This window comes from Alligator sinensis, unplaced genomic scaffold (genome assembly GCF_000455745.1).
Source record: "Alligator sinensis unplaced genomic scaffold, ASM45574v1 scaffold550_1, whole genome shotgun sequence".
Classification (NCBI taxonomy): Eukaryota; Metazoa; Chordata; order Crocodylia; family Alligatoridae; genus Alligator; species Alligator sinensis.
In genome coordinates, this window is record NW_005841980.1 from 2,777,608 (window position 1) to 2,798,206 (window position 20,599).

The 20,599-nt window shown below is 54.9% G+C and overlaps 1 protein-coding gene across 1 annotated transcript in view; it reads left to right on the forward strand.

The window, feature by feature from the left end:
- Positions 1 to 20,599, forward strand: part of CAMK2A (calcium/calmodulin dependent protein kinase II alpha) — a 54,011-nt gene that overhangs the window by 13,499 nt on the left and 19,913 nt on the right. Inside the window, exons 3-8 of the mRNA XM_006021157.3 lie at positions 8,132 to 8,191; positions 14,101 to 14,155; positions 15,458 to 15,523; positions 17,147 to 17,219; positions 19,208 to 19,310; positions 20,424 to 20,507. Coding sequence (XP_006021219.2) covers positions 8,132 to 8,191; positions 14,101 to 14,155; positions 15,458 to 15,523; positions 17,147 to 17,219; positions 19,208 to 19,310; positions 20,424 to 20,507 — 441 coding nt within the window. The remainder of the gene's footprint in view (positions 1 to 8,131; positions 8,192 to 14,100; positions 14,156 to 15,457; positions 15,524 to 17,146; positions 17,220 to 19,207; positions 19,311 to 20,423; positions 20,508 to 20,599) is intronic.

Consider the following 20,599-nt stretch of genomic DNA (forward strand, 5'->3'; position numbering starts at 1 on the left):
TGTAATGCGGTTCTTACTCAAAGTGCCAAAGCACTTTATAAAGCCGTGAGTAAGTGCAGTCAGTGTGTAGGCAAACACAGCAGCTGTTATGCACTCAGCTGTACCTCGCTGCCTTGGATGCTACAGCTCGAGTTCCTGGGAGCAGCACTGAGCCGGGCCTCTGCCTTCTGCTCAGACGCCCCGGGGTGGGCACCGCTGACCTGGTGCTGTGCAGGGCTCCCAGCCCTGGGGGTGCGGAGATCAGGTCCTGCGCTGATCAAGTATATTTTGGAAAAATGTTTCATGTACCAGGTCAAATTAGTGAGATCAGTTCGAATCTTTTGAATCGTTCGAAAGCCTTACGTGGCCCTACTACCAGCAAGTATCCTCCACCCCAGACTTTCCAGCCTGGGGCTTCAGATACTTCCAAGTCCTTTGGCGGGCATCCTATGTGCAGGCCCAAACCTGGAGACTTGGGGGTTTGCTTGCCCTCAGCCGTACGGCCGCAGGAGCGAGCTAGGGATTTTTTATTTTTTTAAATAAAAAATATTTATTTTTTTAAAATATATTTCTATATCAAATCTGAACCCAGGTGGATTCCTCCTGGGTGATTGGCAATGGGGCTTGGCAAAGCTGTCAGCCACATTCATCCCCAGCCTGGGCACTAAAAGCTAGTCCTTTCTCTTCGTGCTTCTCCATCAGCTCGCCCGAGAAAAGGAGCCTGTCTCTTCATTTCACTGCACCGTCAGACAGCCTGGTTGGTCTGTGCACGGTTGGCCCGAGGGGGAACCCGGGAAGGGATGGAGCCCAATGCCTCACCCTGCTGTCCCTGGTTCCTCCTCGACTGGCACCTCCGAGACATCGAGGCCTGGGCCACCGTCGCGGCCTTCCTGGTCTGAGCAGTGTGCAAGGCGTGGCGAGGTGCCTGGAAATGGGCAAAGCGCTGTGTTTGCTTCTCAAATGCAATTATTCATCTCTCCCAAAGTAAAAAAAAAACCCAACAAACTCCTTTCAAACCCTAAAATAGAACAGCCTTTTGCAAGCTTCCCACACAGCTCTGCCAGTGTGCCTCAATCTGACCCGTGGCAGCACAGCTATTCCACGCACGGCTCCTCTTCCCCAGCCCCTCCTCATCATGTGGGCTTGGACCCCCTCAGCTCCCCCAGGGCTCCCCACTTTTCATTGGAGCCGCCTGGCTCTCCCCGTCTCTGCAGCACAGCGCTGTCTACGGGTACAGCCCCCGTTCTGCCAGTGCCCCTCGCACGTGACCCCTACACTTGTGCTGGGTCTTTCCTTGACCCACCAGCCACATTGCACTGCTCATGGGGTGAGTGGCACAGACGTGGCAGAGGTGAGGTTCAGCTCGCCCAGTGCCTTTTCCATTTGAGCCCTAAAGCCAGTCCCGATGAGCCGGTCATCTCTTACCTTACCCGTTCCCCAGCAGCTTGCTTTTCCTGGGGGAATAAGCCATGCTCGGGCAGAAGTGGCTGGTGCATTCCTCGTGGAGGGTCACGGTCACCAGCTTGGCACTTAGCTCCTCTGTGCACATCCAAGGTGACCGCCAACGAGCCCAACGAGGCGACACATTGCAGATTTGTGGGCTTCCAGAAACACCAGATTAAGCAATGTTATTTCTGTTTGGTTTCTTCCCATGCTCCCTCTTCATCCTCTTCCTCTTCCCAGGCTTGCATTCATCTGTTGCTCCCGCACGAGCCCAGCATCCTCCTTCTCTCTTCCCTGGGGAAGCCTCCTGCTCTGGATCAAATCCCCAGGTTCTGGCAGCAATGGATGCAACCGAGTCCTGGGAAGGCTGCTGTTTTGCCAGCATTGGGACACAGATCTTGGCCTGCTACCAAGGAGCTTGGTTACTAACCATGGGAGAGCTACAGGGTCCTGGCTGAGCAAGGGGCCATGAGACAGCATCCTGTGACAGTGGTAACCCAGGGACGGGGAGGGAAGGCACCTGAGCGGGCGAGGAGAGTTGGCAAAGCTCCTACGCCGGTGCTGTCCTGCAAAGCCCTGCCTGGCGTCCAGCCCAGGAGGCAGATAATCAAAGCCCTGAAGGCAGCAATCTCCCCAGGGTGGGAGCTGCGGGACCACCATTTGCACGGCTTCTTGAGGGCAGCAGGGGAGGCTCCTCCGGTGATGCAGCCTGGCCTCGGTCTCCACCCCAGGAGGCTGCTCAGAGCCCAGTTTGGGTGAAACCCCCTGGGAAGGAGTGACCCACAAAACCAGCAGCTGAAGCCCAGCTGGATAACTCTAGATAACGGAAATCGCCGGCTAGGCATCTTCCCTGCTCCTGCCATGTCTCCCAGCAGCGCCAGCTTTCATGCCCTCCCTCGGCCCCATAGATCCTGCTTAACAGCCCCATTAACAATTCTTAACCTCTCTCCACTTCTCAGCTCTTCCAGGCCCCGCTCCAAGGCGCTCGGGGTGCTCTGGAACCAGACTTCCTAACCAAGGCCAAGCTCGTCACGTTGTTTAATGCAGCGCTGGGAGGTGGCACATACCGCAGCGCTGGGGAGGGGCTGAGAACCTGAGCACAATAGGATAGGAAGTCAGCCCACTCTCTGCCATGCTCCAGGAGGGTTATGTGCCAGGTCTGTGTGGGAGGAAGCAAAGACGGAGAGGCACGGCTGCTGCACAGGCGTGGGTGCCCGTATGTGTGTGCAGGAAAAGGGGCACCTGTGTTCGGCACATGTAGCTGGAGAGGCGCCGGGGTACTGCCTGTGCGTGCTACAGGTAGTCTGTTTAGCACTCCCTTGCGAGCATCTCAAGCAAGCATCTTGCAAGCATTTCAAGCATCTGCTATCTGCAAGCATCTCGGAATAAGCATCCCGGGGAAGCAGATAAGCCTGTGGAGCGGTAAAAGCTGAGGCACCAGGAAGGCAAATGACTTGCTTTTCTTGCCTTTTTATCATAAAATCATAGAGAAGTCAAACTGGAAGGGACTTCCAGACGTCACATCTAGTCCAACCCCCTGCCTGAGGCGGGATCAGCCCTGTCCAAACCATCCCAGACAAACCCATCTCCAGTGTAGCTGGAAGCTCCTGCTGTTCTCATCCTGACACACCCAGGGGTGCAAAGCGCATCCGTGTCAGGGACGATAAAGGCCTCGGGAAGGGAGAGAGACCTGTTGCTTATTCAGGGGTGGATGATCAAACTTAGCCCAAAGCTTGTACCAAGAATACGGCTCCCTTTCTCTCCCGCCTTTGCACACATCTCTATCTTCAGGTAGGATTTCTTGCCTGCCCAAGGGATTTAGGGGCTCACGTTGCAGTTAACGGGACTTGTACTCTTCACCCACATGAGTGCTTCTGAAAATTCGAGCCCTAGCTCCTGTCTGGGGCAAGGGTCCTGACTGCCCAAACCTTGTCCCTGCGGAGAGGTTGTTCTCAGGAAGAAGCAGGGCACAGCTCATCTCCTGAGGCTCCCAGCCCACAGCAGATCTGCATCCAGACTGATCCAAGCTGAGCCATCCCTGCTGCTAGCCCTGCTTCTCCGGCAGGGGAACAGATGATTAGCATGCGTGTAAACTGATCTCACTCTTCCAGTGAGCAGACAGGCCAACACTCTTGCTAAAAACCCGTATTATCTCAACAACCTGCTACATCCCGCCTGCCCCAAGAGTGCCAGGGGCCACAGGACTGGGACACTGGAACCTGCGGCTGGCAGGAGTTTTGGGACCATATCCCCTACTTATTTTTCCTACTGGGATGTGAGCAATATATTGATATCAATGCCAAGTCTGCCCTGATGTCCACAAAATCAGTGACCAAGAGTTTGAATCGTCCTGATATGGAAACACTAACCCTGGTACGGTGGTCTGCTTGGGAATTCACATCGTGACCAGTGCATGAGCTGAGCGCCGGATCATCTGGGGTGGGGGGGCTGGCCTCCGCTGGACCCACATCCCGCTTCTCAACAGCACCGTGTAGGTATCCTGTCCACTGCATGGACCATGGACCAGCCGTCCCAAGAGAGCAGAAGTCCTTTGTTCCCACTTTAGTGGCTGGTTGGCATTACAGGAGAAGTCAACTATGGACCCCAGCTGCTGAAAGCCTCTCGTTTAGCTGAAATAGAGACTCTACCTTAATGCTGATGGCCGTGGGTTGAAACCAGGGGTTCTTCTCAACACCCCAAAGCACCGCAATGAATCCGTGTCTCTGCAAGAAGTGACCCAAGCAGCAAATAGGGATAAACCCTGAGCTTTGACTCTTGCTTCCCTGGAAGCTTGAGATCCCAAAGAGCAGCAGATGCTCAGAAGGCAAATAACAAATTCCCTCCCCCTGGCACGTGGTGGCTATGGGCTGCTCATTGCAGCAGATGCAGCCATTGCTCCATCATGCACCTTGCGTCATGGCGCTAAATAGTTCAACGGTTATTGCTCGCGTGTTGGGGCATTTTCCTAACAGCTCGTGTCTCTGCACACACTTGCAGTGGCAGGTTGATGGAGAAGGGGAAGGAGGACCTATTCCTCCTGGAAGCAAATTACACAGACGAGGGGAAAGGACTTGCGTGTTGCTCCGTTCACGGCGATCTGTGGGCCTGCATGGTTCCTCGTGGCCTTGAACCCGTAGGGAGCTGTGTCAAGCACAGCTCAGCTGTATAGCCCTTGGAAGTCGCAGCCTGGTGATGCCATCCCCATTGCCTCGGTCCTGGGGAAGCGATGGGTCCTCCATACCCGTGCTCTCCCACGATGACCTGCCTCCATCCCCTCTGTCAAGCCGGGGTCCGTTTCCCATTGCACAAGCGCCCCTCACTTTGCACTGTACAAAGCACTGACTCCCTCCCGGCCGCCCCCCACTGTGCTATCGAGGCTGGCGGTGGCTGTGCCCCCCCGCCGGCGGCGACAGGTTGCGGCGGTACAAACACAGGGCCCAGCAGAAGGCAAGGCTGGGCGAGGAGGGAGGGAGACATTTGTTCCTTGGCTCCGGCTGCGTGGCAGGACTGGGCAGGAGGAACCTGCGAAATTGCATTAGTGGAGCAGGAGACGCGGGGGCGGCCGGGGGCGGGTTTGGAGCGACAGCTCGGTGATGGACGCCCTTCAGATGCTGGAAGGGGGGAGAGGGGGGAGTCTGGGAAATGGCTCCCACTTGCTCTCCTCTCTGCCAGGGCTCAGCCTGGGTGCGGGAACCCAAAGCGCTGAGCTGCATCCGAGAGGCGGAGGAGAAAGCATGCCCATTTCAGAGACAGGAGGTCCAGCCTCCTCCCTCTCCAGCCAGTGATCCATCTACTGAGCCCCTGGTTTGGTTGTAATTCCTATTCAGCACCCTGATGTCCAAACCTGAGACCAGCCTTTGGGCAGCCTCTGCCTTCCAGGGCATGTGCAGTACCAGGGGCTGGAGCCACGTAGCTGATGGGGAGGAAGCTGCTCTATGCTCAGATGCCCCACGGAGGCCTCGTGCTGTCTGAATCCGAGCGATTCAGCTTTGATTTTCTCTCCTCTTCCCCAGGAAACAAGCAAGGAGAAAGGCAGGTGATGGGGAGACCCCAGGGCTGCGCAAGTTCAGTCGTCCTGGTTCCTAACCCTGGGCAGGCACGGCTGCATCTGCATGGGTGTCCTCCAGGGAGCCCCTCTCCCACTCCCTGGAGCCCTGCTCCCACGCCCTGGGGCATGTCCCAGGTGGTCCCCAGGAATGGGGCCTGCTAAGGGATATGCCAGTACGAATGGAAGAGGACGAGGACAAGGGTCCTCAGGCTGCAGCTGGATGAAATTCTGCAGCCTGCATAATGCCATTGGTCAGATGGATCAACAGAAGATCCAGTCACATCTGTTGTCCTTGGTGGGGGAATGGCCTTCTCAGGGCAGCTCCCTGGCTCTGATGCCACAAAGGACCACTGAGAGCTGGCACACCACCCCCATCCGGACATGAGATAGTGCATTGAGTAACCACACTGCTTGCTGCTGCCTGGGTACCACATTATCAGGGAGCAGCGGAGACATCGGGGAGAGGCCCGGGATGAGCCCCCACCTCTGCCTGGGGTGCTGAAGGAGCTTGCTACGCCTCTGGCCGGGGGCCACGCACTGATAGCACCGGTAATGAGATGTGCAAACACAATTCACAAGATAAACTGGAGATTTCGCATAGGAACCCGCAGTATGAAACCCGTCCTGCCCTGCTGTGGCCCGAGTTCTTTGCAGCAGTATTGCTCTAGTATATTTTGTAGTCGAAAAATGAGCAAAAGCTAAGAGCTGGCATTTTCCACGGGGGGCCCTAAGTCGAACGAAGCGGGCCTCGAGCCTAAAGAAAGGGCGAGACCGGCTGCTCCAGGCTGAGAGCCAAGCTGGGCTGTAGCAATAGCCGGTGCTGGGACGTGCACAGCTCGAGCAGTAACCCTGTTTTTTCTGGCTGCTTCATTCCTGATATCATGAAAATACATCGGCAAATTGTTGCCGTGGGAATGTGGCTCTTCCCAGGAAGGCCGTTCCAGGGACTGAGAAGGCACTTTACTGCGGCGAAACAACAACACAACGTGATTTTCTGAAATCGCTGCACCATGCCCCAGAACGAAATGCTTTCCAGCTCCGTTATCAAGCTGGCTCCCATGAAGCCGAATTGCTGCACTTCCTTATGCCCGGCGAAGCTCGCCCGGCGGGCGGGATAGGATGATAGCTCATACACAGGTTACAGTATACTCATATCTTCATATACAGGATCCCAGAGCTTTGCGGTGTTTTCCAGCTGGGGGTTTGGTCCAACCTGTTGTAAATGCCCGGTCTGGTCCCTGCACTGGATTTCACGGGACTCCGCAAAGCAGGCGTGCTTGTGTCCAGTGACCGCTCTGGTCCCTGCCCGTCGCGGTCTTGGAAGGGGGAGAAAAATTGGGGATGAGAAGTTATATGCAGCAGCCTGTTTGCAAGTGCACAAACCCATGGAGCCAGGGGAAGGAGTGGGCTGTACTCCCCATCTCATGCTCTCCGAGGCTGTTTCTACAGAGCTTTTCAGAGGGCAAAAGGACACAAGGGGAAAATGAGTTGCGGTTTGCATTGGCGCACACACATTGGCGGTGGGGACAGAAAGATAAGGCAGGGTGATAGGGGAGCCGGAGCTAGGCTAGGCTCATAAGCGCGGCAATAAATGATCTGCTGGAGCCTGCTAAGTGCCTGATGTTATGGCACCTCGGGTACAGTGTGAGACTGCCGTCCTCGGGCTTATAATCACCTCTAAATACACAATCAGCCAGGGAGGGGAGAACGCCAGCTGCTTAATGCCGCACATCTCGCTTTCCCTGTTTCAGCACTGACCTCGCCGGGGCTGCGTTGGGTTTTTTTGAGAGAAGCACTGAAAATAAAAACGGAGCAGGCAGTCTGATGGGAGGAGAAAAAGCAAGTGGGAAAGGCAGCGGAGAAGGGAAAGGACAAAGTCAAACCAAGGCAGAGAGGCTGCAAGAAAGGAGAAGCCCTGAGCTGGCAGTGCCATCGAGACCTGACGCTGCCTGGCATCAGGGTGGTAAAAACCGATGCCTGAAAGCAACAAAAGAAATCCGATTTTTTTTATTACGATTATTATTCTGGTCGAATTTTGTATTTTTGTCGCTTGAATCGTCGTGCAAAAGACAAACCTGTTTAAACCGCGTTCAGACCTCGCCACGTCGAGGCCCACATTTGTCGTCGTCTTTGAAAACATTGAAATCAAATAAAGAAAGATGTCGAACCCAAGCGCCTCACTCAAGAACATTGAGCAACAGGCTGCGTGTGCCCTCCAAACTAGCGAGAGGATGGACCGCATCCAGCGGGAAGGCTGTATTTAGTTGGAAAGCTGTGTGTTTTTATGATTATAGCAACCCAGGAGGCTGTGCCTCCTCTTTAGCTGATGTACAAGTGGAAAAGCTTATTCCAAGTGATAACTGAAATAGAGGCCTTTAGCTTGGTGGGTGGACCACGCTTTCCATTGCTTGTCATTTTGCCCAGCTGTAAATGTTTGGGCTGAAATGTTCCCTCCTGCATGTCAGTGCTAGGCTGGAGGGTTTAGGCCATGTCCCAAGAGCCCAAATCCTCAGCTCTTGAATGAAACAGCTCCTGAGCACTGCTGAGGCTTTGGGGGGCTGCCTGTGGCTGGTCCGGCTGCTGGGGAAGACGGAGAAAGCCGAGCAGGGTTTGCCCGGAGCCGGCGCGGGGCTGCCTGACTTGTGCACTCCTCTCTTTCAGATCACCAGAAGCTGGAGCGGGAGGCTCGCATCTGCCGTCTTCTGAAGCATCCTAACATAGGTAAGGGCTCGCCGCCTGTCTCCACAGGCGTGAGTTTGTGTGCGTGTGCATGTGCGCGTGTCACTTCTAATCCAGCCGGACAAGACTGTCTGACTCTTCGCCCCCTCTCCCCATCCACATTTAAAGTGGCGCGGGGCACGGGAACCTAGCTGCCCTGCTCACACCGCTGCACCGAAGCCAATGCTGTTGGAAAGGCAAAACCCTCCTTCGGGAGAGGAGGACAAAGTCCCAGGAGTCTTAATCCCCATAAACGTGCCAGCAATTAATATTAATCAGCACAAGCCTAATGTTAGACCAAATGCTCAGGGAATGAGCCGTTGACTTGGTGGCTTCTCAAGGCCCATGTGCCATTGAAACCAATGCAGATGGCATCAGCAGCCTGTGGCCTGGGTCCGACGTGGATGTTGGACCTGGCTGTACGCTTCTCTCTTGGCCGTGCCCCACCTCAGCAGCAGCCGGAGCGAAGGGAGGGACCCCATCCAGTGGGAAGCACTTCCATTTTTAGCCCCCCGCACCTCCCACTCCCCAGGTGCTCCTTTCCCCAGGGCTCTCCGCAGAGAGGCCCCATCTCTGACCAGCGCGGGAGCTGAGGCTGCGGAGGAGGGGAGCGCAAGAAGGGGGGGGCTTTCCCGCCGACGGTCCACATGACGGTCGCCTCCTTCAGAAAAGCTGTTCCAGGAAAACTCCCGAGCCTCCGAGGAAGACGAAAATAGGCCAGGAGGAGAAGAGAGAGGAAAAAAACCAAACCTGAGCCCAGAGAGCTGATTCATTTTGTCGCCTCCCTTGTTCTCTCGGAGCCCGAGCTGTTCCTGGCCCGGCCGTCGCCGGCCTCAGCCTGGCGGGGAACGTAGCAAGGGGCACAGGGGCATTGCCCCAGACGGGTCGTGAACTGGGAGGGGGCTTTTGCAGAAAAAGAGATGCTCGAATAGCAGCCAGAGATGCTCTGCCCCGGTGATGCACCTGCAGCAGCCTGGACGCCAAGTCTGTTGGGAGCGGGACTCATCGTGTGGGATTTTGGGCTGCTCCCGGGTACCTGGGTTTCTCTCTTAATGGAGGAGGGCTGTGTTGAAGCCAGCCCGGCTGGTGTCTGGGCTGCGGGGGACAAGTCACACGCAGATTTTTGGCGCTGTTTCGCGACGTGCGTCTAAACAGCGCGTACCGTGTACAAGCGCCCGGAGAGCCCTGAGCTCGGCGCTGCCCTGCCCGAGAGGCCCCTCTCCCCAGCGCCTCCCTAAAAGCCATGTTGTCTTGCAATGCCGCCTCGGCGCGGGGAGCTGGGGCAAGGGGGCAGGAAGTCAGGGACTCAGGCAAACCCCGGGGTCTCGGCTGCGCCTGCAGCTGACTCCCACCTCGGCCCACTCTTCTCCCCGCTGCTCGCAGGCACCGGCACACAGCCACAGCTCCGGCTTTATAAATGTTTCAGATCATAAAGAGCCTGTCAGCTTCAATCTATCTTGGGCAAATGCCTGCACAGCAGTGTCAAGTCTTCTCTGCATCAGCTGGAGTCACAGACCGCGCTGGACCAAGCTGTTGCCATGACAGCAGAAGCATCTCCCCTTCCTTGCACCCCTCCATCCCCGTTCTGACTGCAACGATGCTCCAAGGCAAAGGAAAAACAGTCGTGGTTTGGGGATGCTGTCACCCGGGGGTGCAAAGAGGGAGGGAGGGGAAGGTGGTGCCTGTTAGAGAGCCGGTCCTGATTTCCCTGGCGGTTCAATCCTTAACAATTGTTTTTTACCACCCCGGAGTCTCCCAAGCGATGCAGCATGAAAATCTCTGCCAGGCTGTGTGGGGCTGGATGGGAGGGAGACAGAGCCGGCTAGAGAGAGAGCAGTTCCCCGGGGCAAGTCGGGGGGAGCACATTATGCATTTCTCTGCATGGCGACAGCATCGTCTGCTCTCAGTCCGAATGGCTTGCAGTTCCCAGCAACAGCGAAACAAGAAGGAGTCAGAGTCGAGGCTCTGCGCAAGAGCGCGGCAGGTGTCTGGTCTACAACAGGCCACAGAAGCCCTCAAGGCAAAACAGTTACTTCCAGGGGCATGAGTAAGAAGTGTGGCATCTGCCCTGGCACCCTAAGGCTTCACCCAGGAGAGACTGGCTTCATCCTCTTGCTTCATGTCCTGGGTGCTGGCTTTGCCCAGGGCATGAATTTGCAGGGGGCGTGTGGGCTGCATGGGAGTTGCATGGTTTTCCAAGCCAGGGTGTGCAGGTTGCACACTCAGGCAGAAGTGTGGGGGGTGACTACCTGAGCCTCTGGGCACTGTGTGGCCAACCCCTTGCTCTCTTCCTCTGTCTTCTCTGCTCTCCCCTTCCTCCCCCTCAGTTAGGTCTCCTCCTACCATACCATCTCACTCTCTCCTTCCCAAGCCAAGCACGGCGATTTGATGCTCTCCCCCTGAGACTTGCCCAGATGGCCACACACAGTGACCGTGGGGCAGCACTGGAAGGGGTTAACCAAGCGCGATGCTAATGAGACCAATCCGGCTGCTATTTATACCCGGGTAGCTCTGCCCCCCTCCCATCACACCCCCACTGTTTGCTGCTGCCTGGAAACTAGGGAGCAGCAGCTTCCCCCAGCGCAGCACAAACAGGCTAATTACCCGCTGATGATCTGGAATGAACTAAAACTAGAATTAAGGAGCAGGGAGAATTGATGCCATCAGGGGAGCTGGTCTGCGGTGCAGGCAGGGCTCCTGGCAGACGCCAGAGTGTGTGTTACCCTGCCCGTGGGGATTCATCTGCCGGTTCTCTGGGCAGGCGAGAGGAAGACAGAAGGGCTGTTTCACTAGGCTGGGCCTTCACTTCTCCCTATGACTTGAGGTGGCCCCGACAGCTCCACATTTTCCCCACGTTTTGGAGCTTTGGCCCCTAGCTGAGCAGGGATCCAGCTGCAAAGTTGGGGTCCAGCAGTTGCATGTCCCTACGATTCTGGGACATCGTAATTCAGGCCTTTGACCACTTCTATTGACACTAGATGTTGGGGCTTCTTCTGCAATAATATTTCCGATCCTGCTCCACCCCTGAATCTCTTCTCAGGAGCTTAGGCAATTGCTGGAAGGCCTCCTGGCAGAGAGAGCGAGTGGGAAATTCTTTGTTTCTGTCCCGATGAGATGAGGAAGCATCCGATGGAGCCCCCGTAGCAAGCATCGAGTTTGTTTGCTAGGGCATCTTCTCATGGACCAACCTGCCTACAGCTCTGCAGATCCTGGTGGGGTTGCATACCCTGCGAGCTCGCGGCCACATTTTTGCCACCAAATCCACTTCTTTGGGCCCAAGTTGAGTGTAAGCCTATAATATGAGTGAATGATAGGGTTGGAAGAGACCTCGAGGGCTATTTAGTCAGTGAAGAAGGCATACCACTTCATGATTTGGGATGAAATCTTGAGAATCGTAGTCTTGCCCGTGGCAGTGACCTAGCATAGGGTCCAAACTCCACTGAGTTTGTCTTGGAGGTCTTGGGTTTGTGCATTATTGAGAGCTGGTGTGAAATGCCAGCGGCCTAAGACATTTGTATGGACATCTTGACACGCTTCCTGCCACCGACTGTGTCCCCGAGACACGTCACAAAGATGCTTGTGGGAATTTGATCTCTTCCTGGAACAGAAAGGAAAGTTTCTCTTGTAACCCAAGTGACAGAAAAGTTGTTACTGGGCCCGAGCAGGAGAAACCAGGTGAATGCAGATCTCTGCGCACCGAGGGATGACTCTGCAAACCAGCCACGTGAGAGGAGGGGAAAATTCCAAATACAGCGGAATAAAAGCCCTGTCTGGAGTCATCAAGCCCACAAAAGGGTCAGAGAGAAAAGACTTACTCAGGCATGGCAAACCTGTTCCCTTCTCTTCATAATTATTAATGAAAATGCAACAATAACCACCTCAGAGAATTCCTTCTTCGAGCGAGACAGCAGCTTTGATGGGTTATTGTCTTCTTGGACACCCAAGATAGAGGCAAGTCGTCTCCTGTCTTTGGGAAGAGACCAAAGCAGCCAGGAGCCTCTCTCTGGGTGATTGTAGGAGGAAAAAAAAACGACAAGCAAAACACTGGGTAGCTCCTGAATGGCATGTTTGAGCCGTGACCCTTTACAGAAATCTGCTGGCCTGATACTGCAGTGAAAGCTGTTCCCAGCAGCGCTGAGTATTCTCTATCCTGAAACACGTCCAGTGTCGATGGCGCACGGGGTGATATGAGCACTAGTGACAGGGACCGTATTTGATGTGACAACTTTCTCTGGGGATGCTAAGTCACCGAGTGCCGAAGTGGCAGGGTAGCACGGCCTGCTAGCGACGTGCACATCTGAACGGGGACACAGAGGTTGCTGCGGCACCGGTCACGCACTTCCCTACCCAGAGCGACGCTGCCCTGGATTTCACTTGCATTCAGTAATGATGTCCAAGTCCCCTTTTACTCCAGATCCGAGCCCACCCCTCCAGATCCAGCCACATTGTGGTCACGTGCTGCCAGACCAGCCCGAGGAGCTCTTCTTTGCGGTGGCACTAACGAGAGCATTGTACTGAACCTGGAAACTAGCACTGGCACCACAATGCATCCGCAACCTAAATCAGAGATGAGTATCCTCCGGGGACAGCGCATCTCCCATTCTCTATTAGGTATCTAGGATAGCGAGCTAACGAGGAGACTGATCAAGTGTGAGGTAAGTTTCCATGAGCTGCCTTCACCGTGGTCAACAAATTTAGCAGCGAAAAACCTACCCCCACTTAGCAAGAAATGGGATTTAAAAATAAAACTAATCCGATCCACAGATTTGTATCTCAAATCCCCTCCTCCCCAGTTTCTAAATATCATTTGCTGATGGACTGAGAGCTATGGGGTCATATTGCAAATGGGTGGCAAACAGAAAGAAAGGGGTGAAACATATAATCTGCACACGTGGCGTGTACAAGTGCCCCAAGAGATTTGGAAAAGACATAGGTAGAGGTACCACGGAGAACCCTGAATCCAAGCCAGAGCCAGATTCTTCTTTTATTTACAGGGTCAGCTATATATTCCCTCTGTCTTGCCTTATTCCTAAACCACACCTGTCCCCGTGGTGTCTGAATGCCACGTGGAACAGAGAGCTGAGTTGGCCCCCATATCCCGAATGCAAGCTAGAGGATGAGGAGTTTATTGATAACGGTTCACTCCACAGAGCCCTTAGTAAAAACCCTTCAAAGCATTATTTCCTAGCACAGCCAGCATCTTGGGTAAAACATAGGGCAGTGCCTTTGGGAACTGTGCTGCTAGTCCGTAGCCAAAGTCCTGGAGGCAGAAGGGAGAGAGACCTCAGAGCAGACAGGCGTGGGTGCTGTTGCTCCCATTCCTGGTCTTCTGGCAAAAACAACAGTGGCAGTGGGCGAAGGAGGGGCTGTCTCTTGAAATAAGAAAGGGATCCCCTGGGTGATCGCAGGAGATCCCCAATGAGAAGGAAGGTCACAGAAGAAAAGCGCTGTGTGCGGCAGACCCGGTGCCTCACCGAACTCCCTTTGCAGCCAGCATCTCCTGATCAAGCTCCCCTTAATCCTGGAGATTAGAGAAGCACATGTGTGCACAAGGAGACAGCTCAAGGCTGAAGATAACCAAGCAGCTGCCCAGAGCCTTATCCAAGTATGAGCACTATGTGTGCCCACAAGGCAAGGCCTCCATTTGGAAATGACCTCAGAGACCCTGCAGCCCACCGTGGCTGGGAGCACCGGTGTGGTGTGGTGTGGCTAGGGCACCTGGGGCTGTTACGTGGGGGCAGCCTGGGAAGACCCTGTGTGGAGAAAGACCAAGTGTAGAGGGGTGCAGAGGTCCTGAACCTCTCCCCACTTCCACTTACCCAAAGGGAAATGGGATGAGAGGGAGATGAGCAGTGTGTGCCCGATCACCGGCACCGCAGTTAGTAACCCTACCCCTTTTGTCCCCGCTGCAGTGAGACTCCATGACAGCATATCCGAGGAGGCGCACCACTACCTGATATTTGATCTGTAAGTAATGGCAGTCATGGTGTTTCCTGATTCCCCATGCCAGAGGCCTTTCTCCATCACCGCATTGCCCCTCACCTAGCCCTTCACTCCTGCCTTGGCATCCTACTTCTCCAGGGTCTTGCACCAACCTGCTCCGCTGCATTCCTCGTAACAAGGGTTGGATTAATGGGACCAGTGTCAAGATGCCATTTCCCTCCCACTCGCAGGTTTAGCTGAATTTGTCTTGCGTTCTGCAGGGCTCATCCCTTCAGGCATCGGACAGCAACAATTAGCATGTTTAATGCACGCTCCCCGGAGGTCCTGATGCTGCTGCAGTGGCTGCTGTCCTCAGCTGGATCCTGTCTGATGCGGCTGCTCCTGTCCCTGCCTCCTTTGAGACAGTGCAGCCCCGAAACCCAAGCAGTCACAAAATCATACAAAATGAGGGTTTAAGGGACCTCAGGAGATCATATCTAGTTCAACCCCTGCTCAAGGCAGGGCCATCCCCAACTACATCATCCCAGCCAAGGCTTTGTCTACTCGGGTCTTTAAAATCTCCAAAGATGGAGACTCCACCACCTCTCTGGGTCACCTTCCCAGTGCTTTGCCACCCTCCTAGGGAGACAGTTATTTCCTAATATCCAACCTCAGCTTCCCTTGCTGCAACTATCCCATTTGCTCCTTCTGCCATCTGCCCCCACTGGGAACAGTCCAGCTCCATCCTCGTTGCAGCCCCTCCACAGGGAGTTGAAGGCAGCTATCAACCGCCCCCCAACCCTGCTCGGTCTTCTCTTCTCCAGACTAAATCAGCCCAGTTCCCTCAGCCTGTCCTCATAAGTCGTGTCCCCCAGCACCAAACCATTTTCATTGCCCTCCGCTGGTCCATCTCCAATTTGTCCACATCCTTTCTGTAGTGGGGGCCCAAAACTGGACACAGGACTCCAGATGTGGCCTCCCCAGTGCTGAATAGAGGGGAAGAATCACTTCTTTCAATCGGCTGGCAATGCTCCTACCGATGCAGCCCAGGATGCCATTAGCTTTCCTCGCAAGAAGGGCACACTGCTGGCTCATATTTAGGTCGCACCCCATTGGGAAGTGCATGGGAATAGAAGCCCAGTTTTCTAATTGTCTGGGAAAAATTAGGATCAAGCATCTAAATCCCCTCGCTCTACAGCCCCCGTCTATCCAGCAGCCCTCACACACACACCCCTTCTCCTAGCTGGTCTTCAGTTCCTTTCGGGGGGCCGAAACCTCGGCGGGTGTTCAAATGTCTCCCCGATGCTTCCCAAGCTGTGTGTGACACCCTGTCTGCTTCATCTGCAGCGTCACAGGCGGGGAGCTGTTTGAGGACATCGTGGCCAGAGAGTACTACAGTGAAGCGGATGCCAGGTGAGCAAGGAAACCCACCAGCCGTGACCCTGCCAGGCCAGGCAGTTTGTGTTCAGCCTGGCCCTGGACGCACTGGGGCGCCTCATTTCCCTAGCAGCCTGGCGTCAGCCCCCGCCCGCGGACTCAGGCACTCGCAGATTTACGGTATCTGAGCATCAGTGTCTTTGTGTTGAGCAGTCATTCGATAATAGGGCTCTGCTGTGCAAATAACTGTTGCTTCCTGGGGTGCTCTCAAATACCAGCTGTGATGCTGAAAAAAGGCTTATTCTCACTGACGCACGTCCCCTGCAAAGGATGCGGCGCACTGTCACGGTGTCTATTCCCCTGCCAAAGCCAAGCTCTATTAAGTTACCGTGAATGGTACCTCCTTTCCCAGACTGGCAATGCAAAATCGGCATCCAACCCCTCTGCCCAACCGGTTGCAACACATGGCCTACCCTCACCAGTATGTGGGACAGGGGACACCAGTATCATGCTGGTTTCCCGGGTGGGAAAGCGTGGGACAGCAGCAAGCTGGGGAATCCCAGGAAGATACAGCAGGTGCCATATGATTTGCAATCTTTACCCATTCTGGTAGTTATATTTAAAGGCGTTTCTGAGGCATTGACCTCAGGAGTAGCTGTGTACCTTGAAAGTCCAAATGAATGAGGTGTCACCACAGCTCTGTGAAGGAGGGAGGCGTTTGCCTCGATGTAAGAGACACAGAGAAAAGAAGTGACTTTCCCCGGCCACACAAGGCTGTGGGGGAGAACTGGATGGAGCCCAGTCCAGCGTCTTCTCCTATGGGAGCAACACTCCTGGCTTTGCTTCAGTATTGATGGCACAGCCCAGGGCCTAGGGAATATGATGGAGGTGAAGGCCAACGCAGCCCTACGCTGACTCTCAGGCATGCAACCCTGCCGCTCTGTGCAAGAAAGGATCTTGCTTTATTTCCTTCTGTGAAATGGGCGTCCAGTGGGATTTTCTGCATGCCCAGGGTCCAGTGACAACCAATGCCAGCAGCCTGCAAAAAAAATGTAGATAAAGACACTTCCTTTTGCAGGCAGGTGTTTGATAGCAAAAGTTAAAACCCGCTGGGCATCTGGGAAATTCTTGCGGGTTCATTCTGGGCTGTCCGTGGTTTAACGAGCTGCGTGTGACAAAGGGACAGGGAGACAGCCGCTAGGACCAGATAAGCCTAAGCCACCGGGGCCGCCGTTAGCTTTCTGTCTTCGAAGCTCGCTAGCTCAAGCTAATTCCATCATGATGCCCCCAACTCTCGTTATCACGCTGCTCTCATTGTTTCTGTGGGAAGCTGATTGGATCGTTTTAGCTCATTACCTCTGGCAGCCGTACGAGTTCATAAAGTGAGCGGCGTGTTCCTCCTCTACTGCTCACAAGGGGTGGTTTAATGACTTCAATAACCCCCAGCTGTCTTTTGTTGACAAGCGGGTCGTAATTGTTCTACCTTTGTCTGTGCTGCATGTGCATGGGGCTCTGGAGGCCGAGACGCGGAGCCAGCCACCATGGCTAGCGGTGGGAAGAGGGGGTGTGGGCAGTCGTGGAAAGAGAGGACAGCAAAGGGAAGGTCCTGAGGAAACCCACCCATAGCATAGACACATCCTCCATCCTTTCTCTCCCCAGCCATTGCATTCAGCAGATCCTGGAAGCCGTTCTGCATTGTCACCAGATGGGGGTGGTGCATCGGGATCTAAAGGTAAGCGTTGCGGTGGTGGGTCCCACGTACACATATATAGTGGCCAAGGCCTCCAAGATACGTGAGCATCATCAAGGGAGAGATGGCCAAGCACGTCTTCTCCCGTGCCTTTCTCGGGGCCGGCTGGGATGCTTCTAGCGCTGGGTGAAGAATGTCTTATGGGGCATCAGGAAGCCAAGGGCACAAAGCCAAGCCTAGCCTGCTGGGGCATCCGACTTAGTAGTAGGAAGAGAGAAGAAAGTCCTGCTCACCCTCTCTCATGACAGCCTTCCCTTCCAGGAGCTAAAACCCTCACTCTTGCAACGGTGGGAAAGGGTGGCTGGGTTGACTCAAAGGGTTGGTGGCCACCGGTAGGATTAGAAAGGACTAGAACAGCAGTTCCTAAATTTAAAACAATACAGGTACCACTGGCACATTTTTCAGTTCAACCTCAAATAGCACCCACAAATGTTTGTCGTATAATTACAATAGATCTGTTAACGCATACCACTGACAGGTTGTCTGCGTACCACCGGTGGTAGCACGTACCACAAATTGGGAGCCGCTGGTAGAAGACGAATGATCCCACTGTTTGGCTTCAAGTCCCTATGGGGTGGGGGGATTGAGGGGACTCTTCCAGCCCATGCTCCAGACTGCAGGGAGGAACATGATCCTTGCTTTCATTTCACCTGGAATAGGAAATTCTTAGCCATCCTGTCTGGAGACTAGCTGGGGCTGGATGGGGTTGCGTTTTCCAGCGATTAGCTTGAAGTCTTCTCAATCCAGCTCTCCCGGGGAGCTCCTGTAAAACAGACCTGCCATGCTGCCAGGGGAAGGGGTTGCAAGGCTCTGGACTAATGCAAGCTGGAGCTGAATGCTCTCCTCTCCCCCTCCCTCTCCCAACATGTGCCTCGTTCAGGCATGCATGGAGGAGGAGCTGGATTTCCAAGCTTGAACCAGCTTCCCATTACCAGTGACCCTGGTAATACCTGGGAATCAATAGGCGCTGTCATCCCTCGATCTGCCCGTCGTTTGTCTGGGCTTTACTGGGCCAGCTGGATGATTCCTGCCTGGCTCTTGCAGTCAATAGAGAGTAGTGAGGCCATCAGTCTCCCTTATAGCTGTAATAACATTGTCATGGCATAGGAACCGGGAGCCAGGCGCCTCGGCAGAGATGGAGACCTGATCCATATTTCTTCCTCAGCCCTAATATGGGCCTGAGGTGCAGCAGCAGCCCTCGGAGGAAGGACAGAGGCTTTGCCACGCATCGCCCCTCTGGCTTCGGCAGCTGGGCTCACTCCACAGACCCTCCTAGTCAGCCAGGAAGCTGAACAGATGTAGTTTGGGTCTTCAGAGGCATTGCCTGCCACAGAGAAGCCACCCGAGCATGTGCAAATCTGTGCAAGTGGTGGCTCCATGCATGGAGGTGTGAAGGCATCATCGGGGCCTGAGGCCGTCTAAGCACAAGGAAGCTAGGTGGCCCTGTAAAGTGGGCTTCGTGGTGGGGGAAAGCCCCCTGACTGCAGGAGGGAAGGAAGGAGGACAGTGCGTCTTGTCCTCTACACTGCAGCCTCGCTGAGGACAGACTTGGTGGGGAAGGACCAGCTCGCACCGTCCTCTTTGAAGCACCTTGGTCTGGAGCGCTCCCTTTGCCTTTCCTTCCCGGCAGAGGCTAGCAATCATGCACAACGGGCTGCGGCGACACGTTATGGTGCACAAGTGCCGTGCCCTATAGCCAGACCCCAGCACTTGCTCTTCCCTACTCAGGACAGGTTTAACCGGGCAGACCTCCCGGGCTTTTCAGTGAAATGGCCCTTGTGTCTCAAGTCTGACGGTGAAGAGTCTCTTGCCAGGCGCGGGAGACAAGAGTCCCTTGTCGGTAGAATTGGCAGCGGCGATTCATGCCATGCTTTCTGATGCAGAGAGCCCCAGGCAAGGGGCTGCCCAGGCTCTTTGGACACTACACCAGGAGGCTGATTTCTCACTGGATCCCTCCTTTCTTCCTGCAGCCAGAGAACCTGCTGCTGGCATCCAAGCTGAAGGGGGCTGCGGTCAAGCTCGCTGACTTTGGCCTCGCCATTGAGGTGGAGGGTGATCAGCAGGCCTGGTTTGGTGAGTGGCCTGTGGTTTCTTGATTTTCCCCTTTGACATCTTCCACGGGATGCCACCACCTCCAGCCCCCACCTTCTTGCCCACAAATATTTTATTAGTGATGGAGCTAGGAGTATTTTCTGCACCTTCCCAACTATCTAAGTGCTAGGTTCACAAAAACTCCTGCTCAGCTCCCCTGGCCAAGCCCGAGCCCAGCGAGGGAACCCAGTGGCAACGGGGCCCCTGGAAGCTTTTGTGGCTCTACGGTGCAAACTTCAGACCACGCAACTTGGCATTGGTTACCACTAAAAAGATGCACCATGGGTCCCCGAGTGGCTTGGCATAATCAAGTGATAAGAAAAGCAACCCGACAGGAATCTAGTGAGTGGATTTGCAGAAATAGCATGTGAGTCACCAAGCTACTACCGGGATTGTAGGACTCTTTTTGGGTGGGGGTAGAGGCACGAGTAGTATCCCCGCAATGGCAAACCCGGTCCAATAGCGGTTTCCATCTGACTGGAGGCCTGGCATGTCTATTCACTATTCTGTCTTCATCCTGAGTCACAGGACACTTGGGGAGGGATGTGTCATGCCAATCTGCTACGCAACACTTGAGGTCTTACTAGAGAGGGCTGCCATATCCCGGGAAGAGGCCTAGCACGCAGCTCCAGAAGCCAACCTGCCACCGTAGAGAGGAAGATGAGGGAAAGGGCAGCCGTAGGATGCAAACCCAGACCTTCCTCTAGTGCTCTGCCAACACGGCTCATTCCAGGAAGCTGGCTTCCCGCCCCTCGTGACTCATAATCCTTTCCTTTAACTTGCTTGATTAGCTGCTAACGAGCCAGGGCTTCCTAAGCACAGATTGGCTTCCCGGCAACACCCGTGGAAGTTGGGAGTCACGGTGCCAAAGCGGATGGCGTTAGGCTGGATTAGCACCCACATGATGGAGCACGGGACGTGGCTCACTGCTCCACGCCGGGGCTGTTCAGTGAGATCATGCTAGCGTGGTCCCGCTGCATGCCCGATTACCTTAATACACTCATTGTGGTGCCAGACCCAGCCGCTGGGGACCAGACTCAGCCACATTCAGGGAAGCAGTGGTGTGATGGGGTGTCATTTGCCTTGGGTCATTAGGTTTTGCAGGCACCCCGGGGTACCTTTCCCCAGAAGTGCTCCGGAAGGACCCTTATGGCAAGGCGGTGGACCTGTGGGCGTGTGGTAAGTCAGACGGGGCTGGGGGATTTGGGGTGAGCAGCGGAGCTACTGATTCACCCCATTCTCTGCCACAGCCACTGGCATGGCGGGGGGGG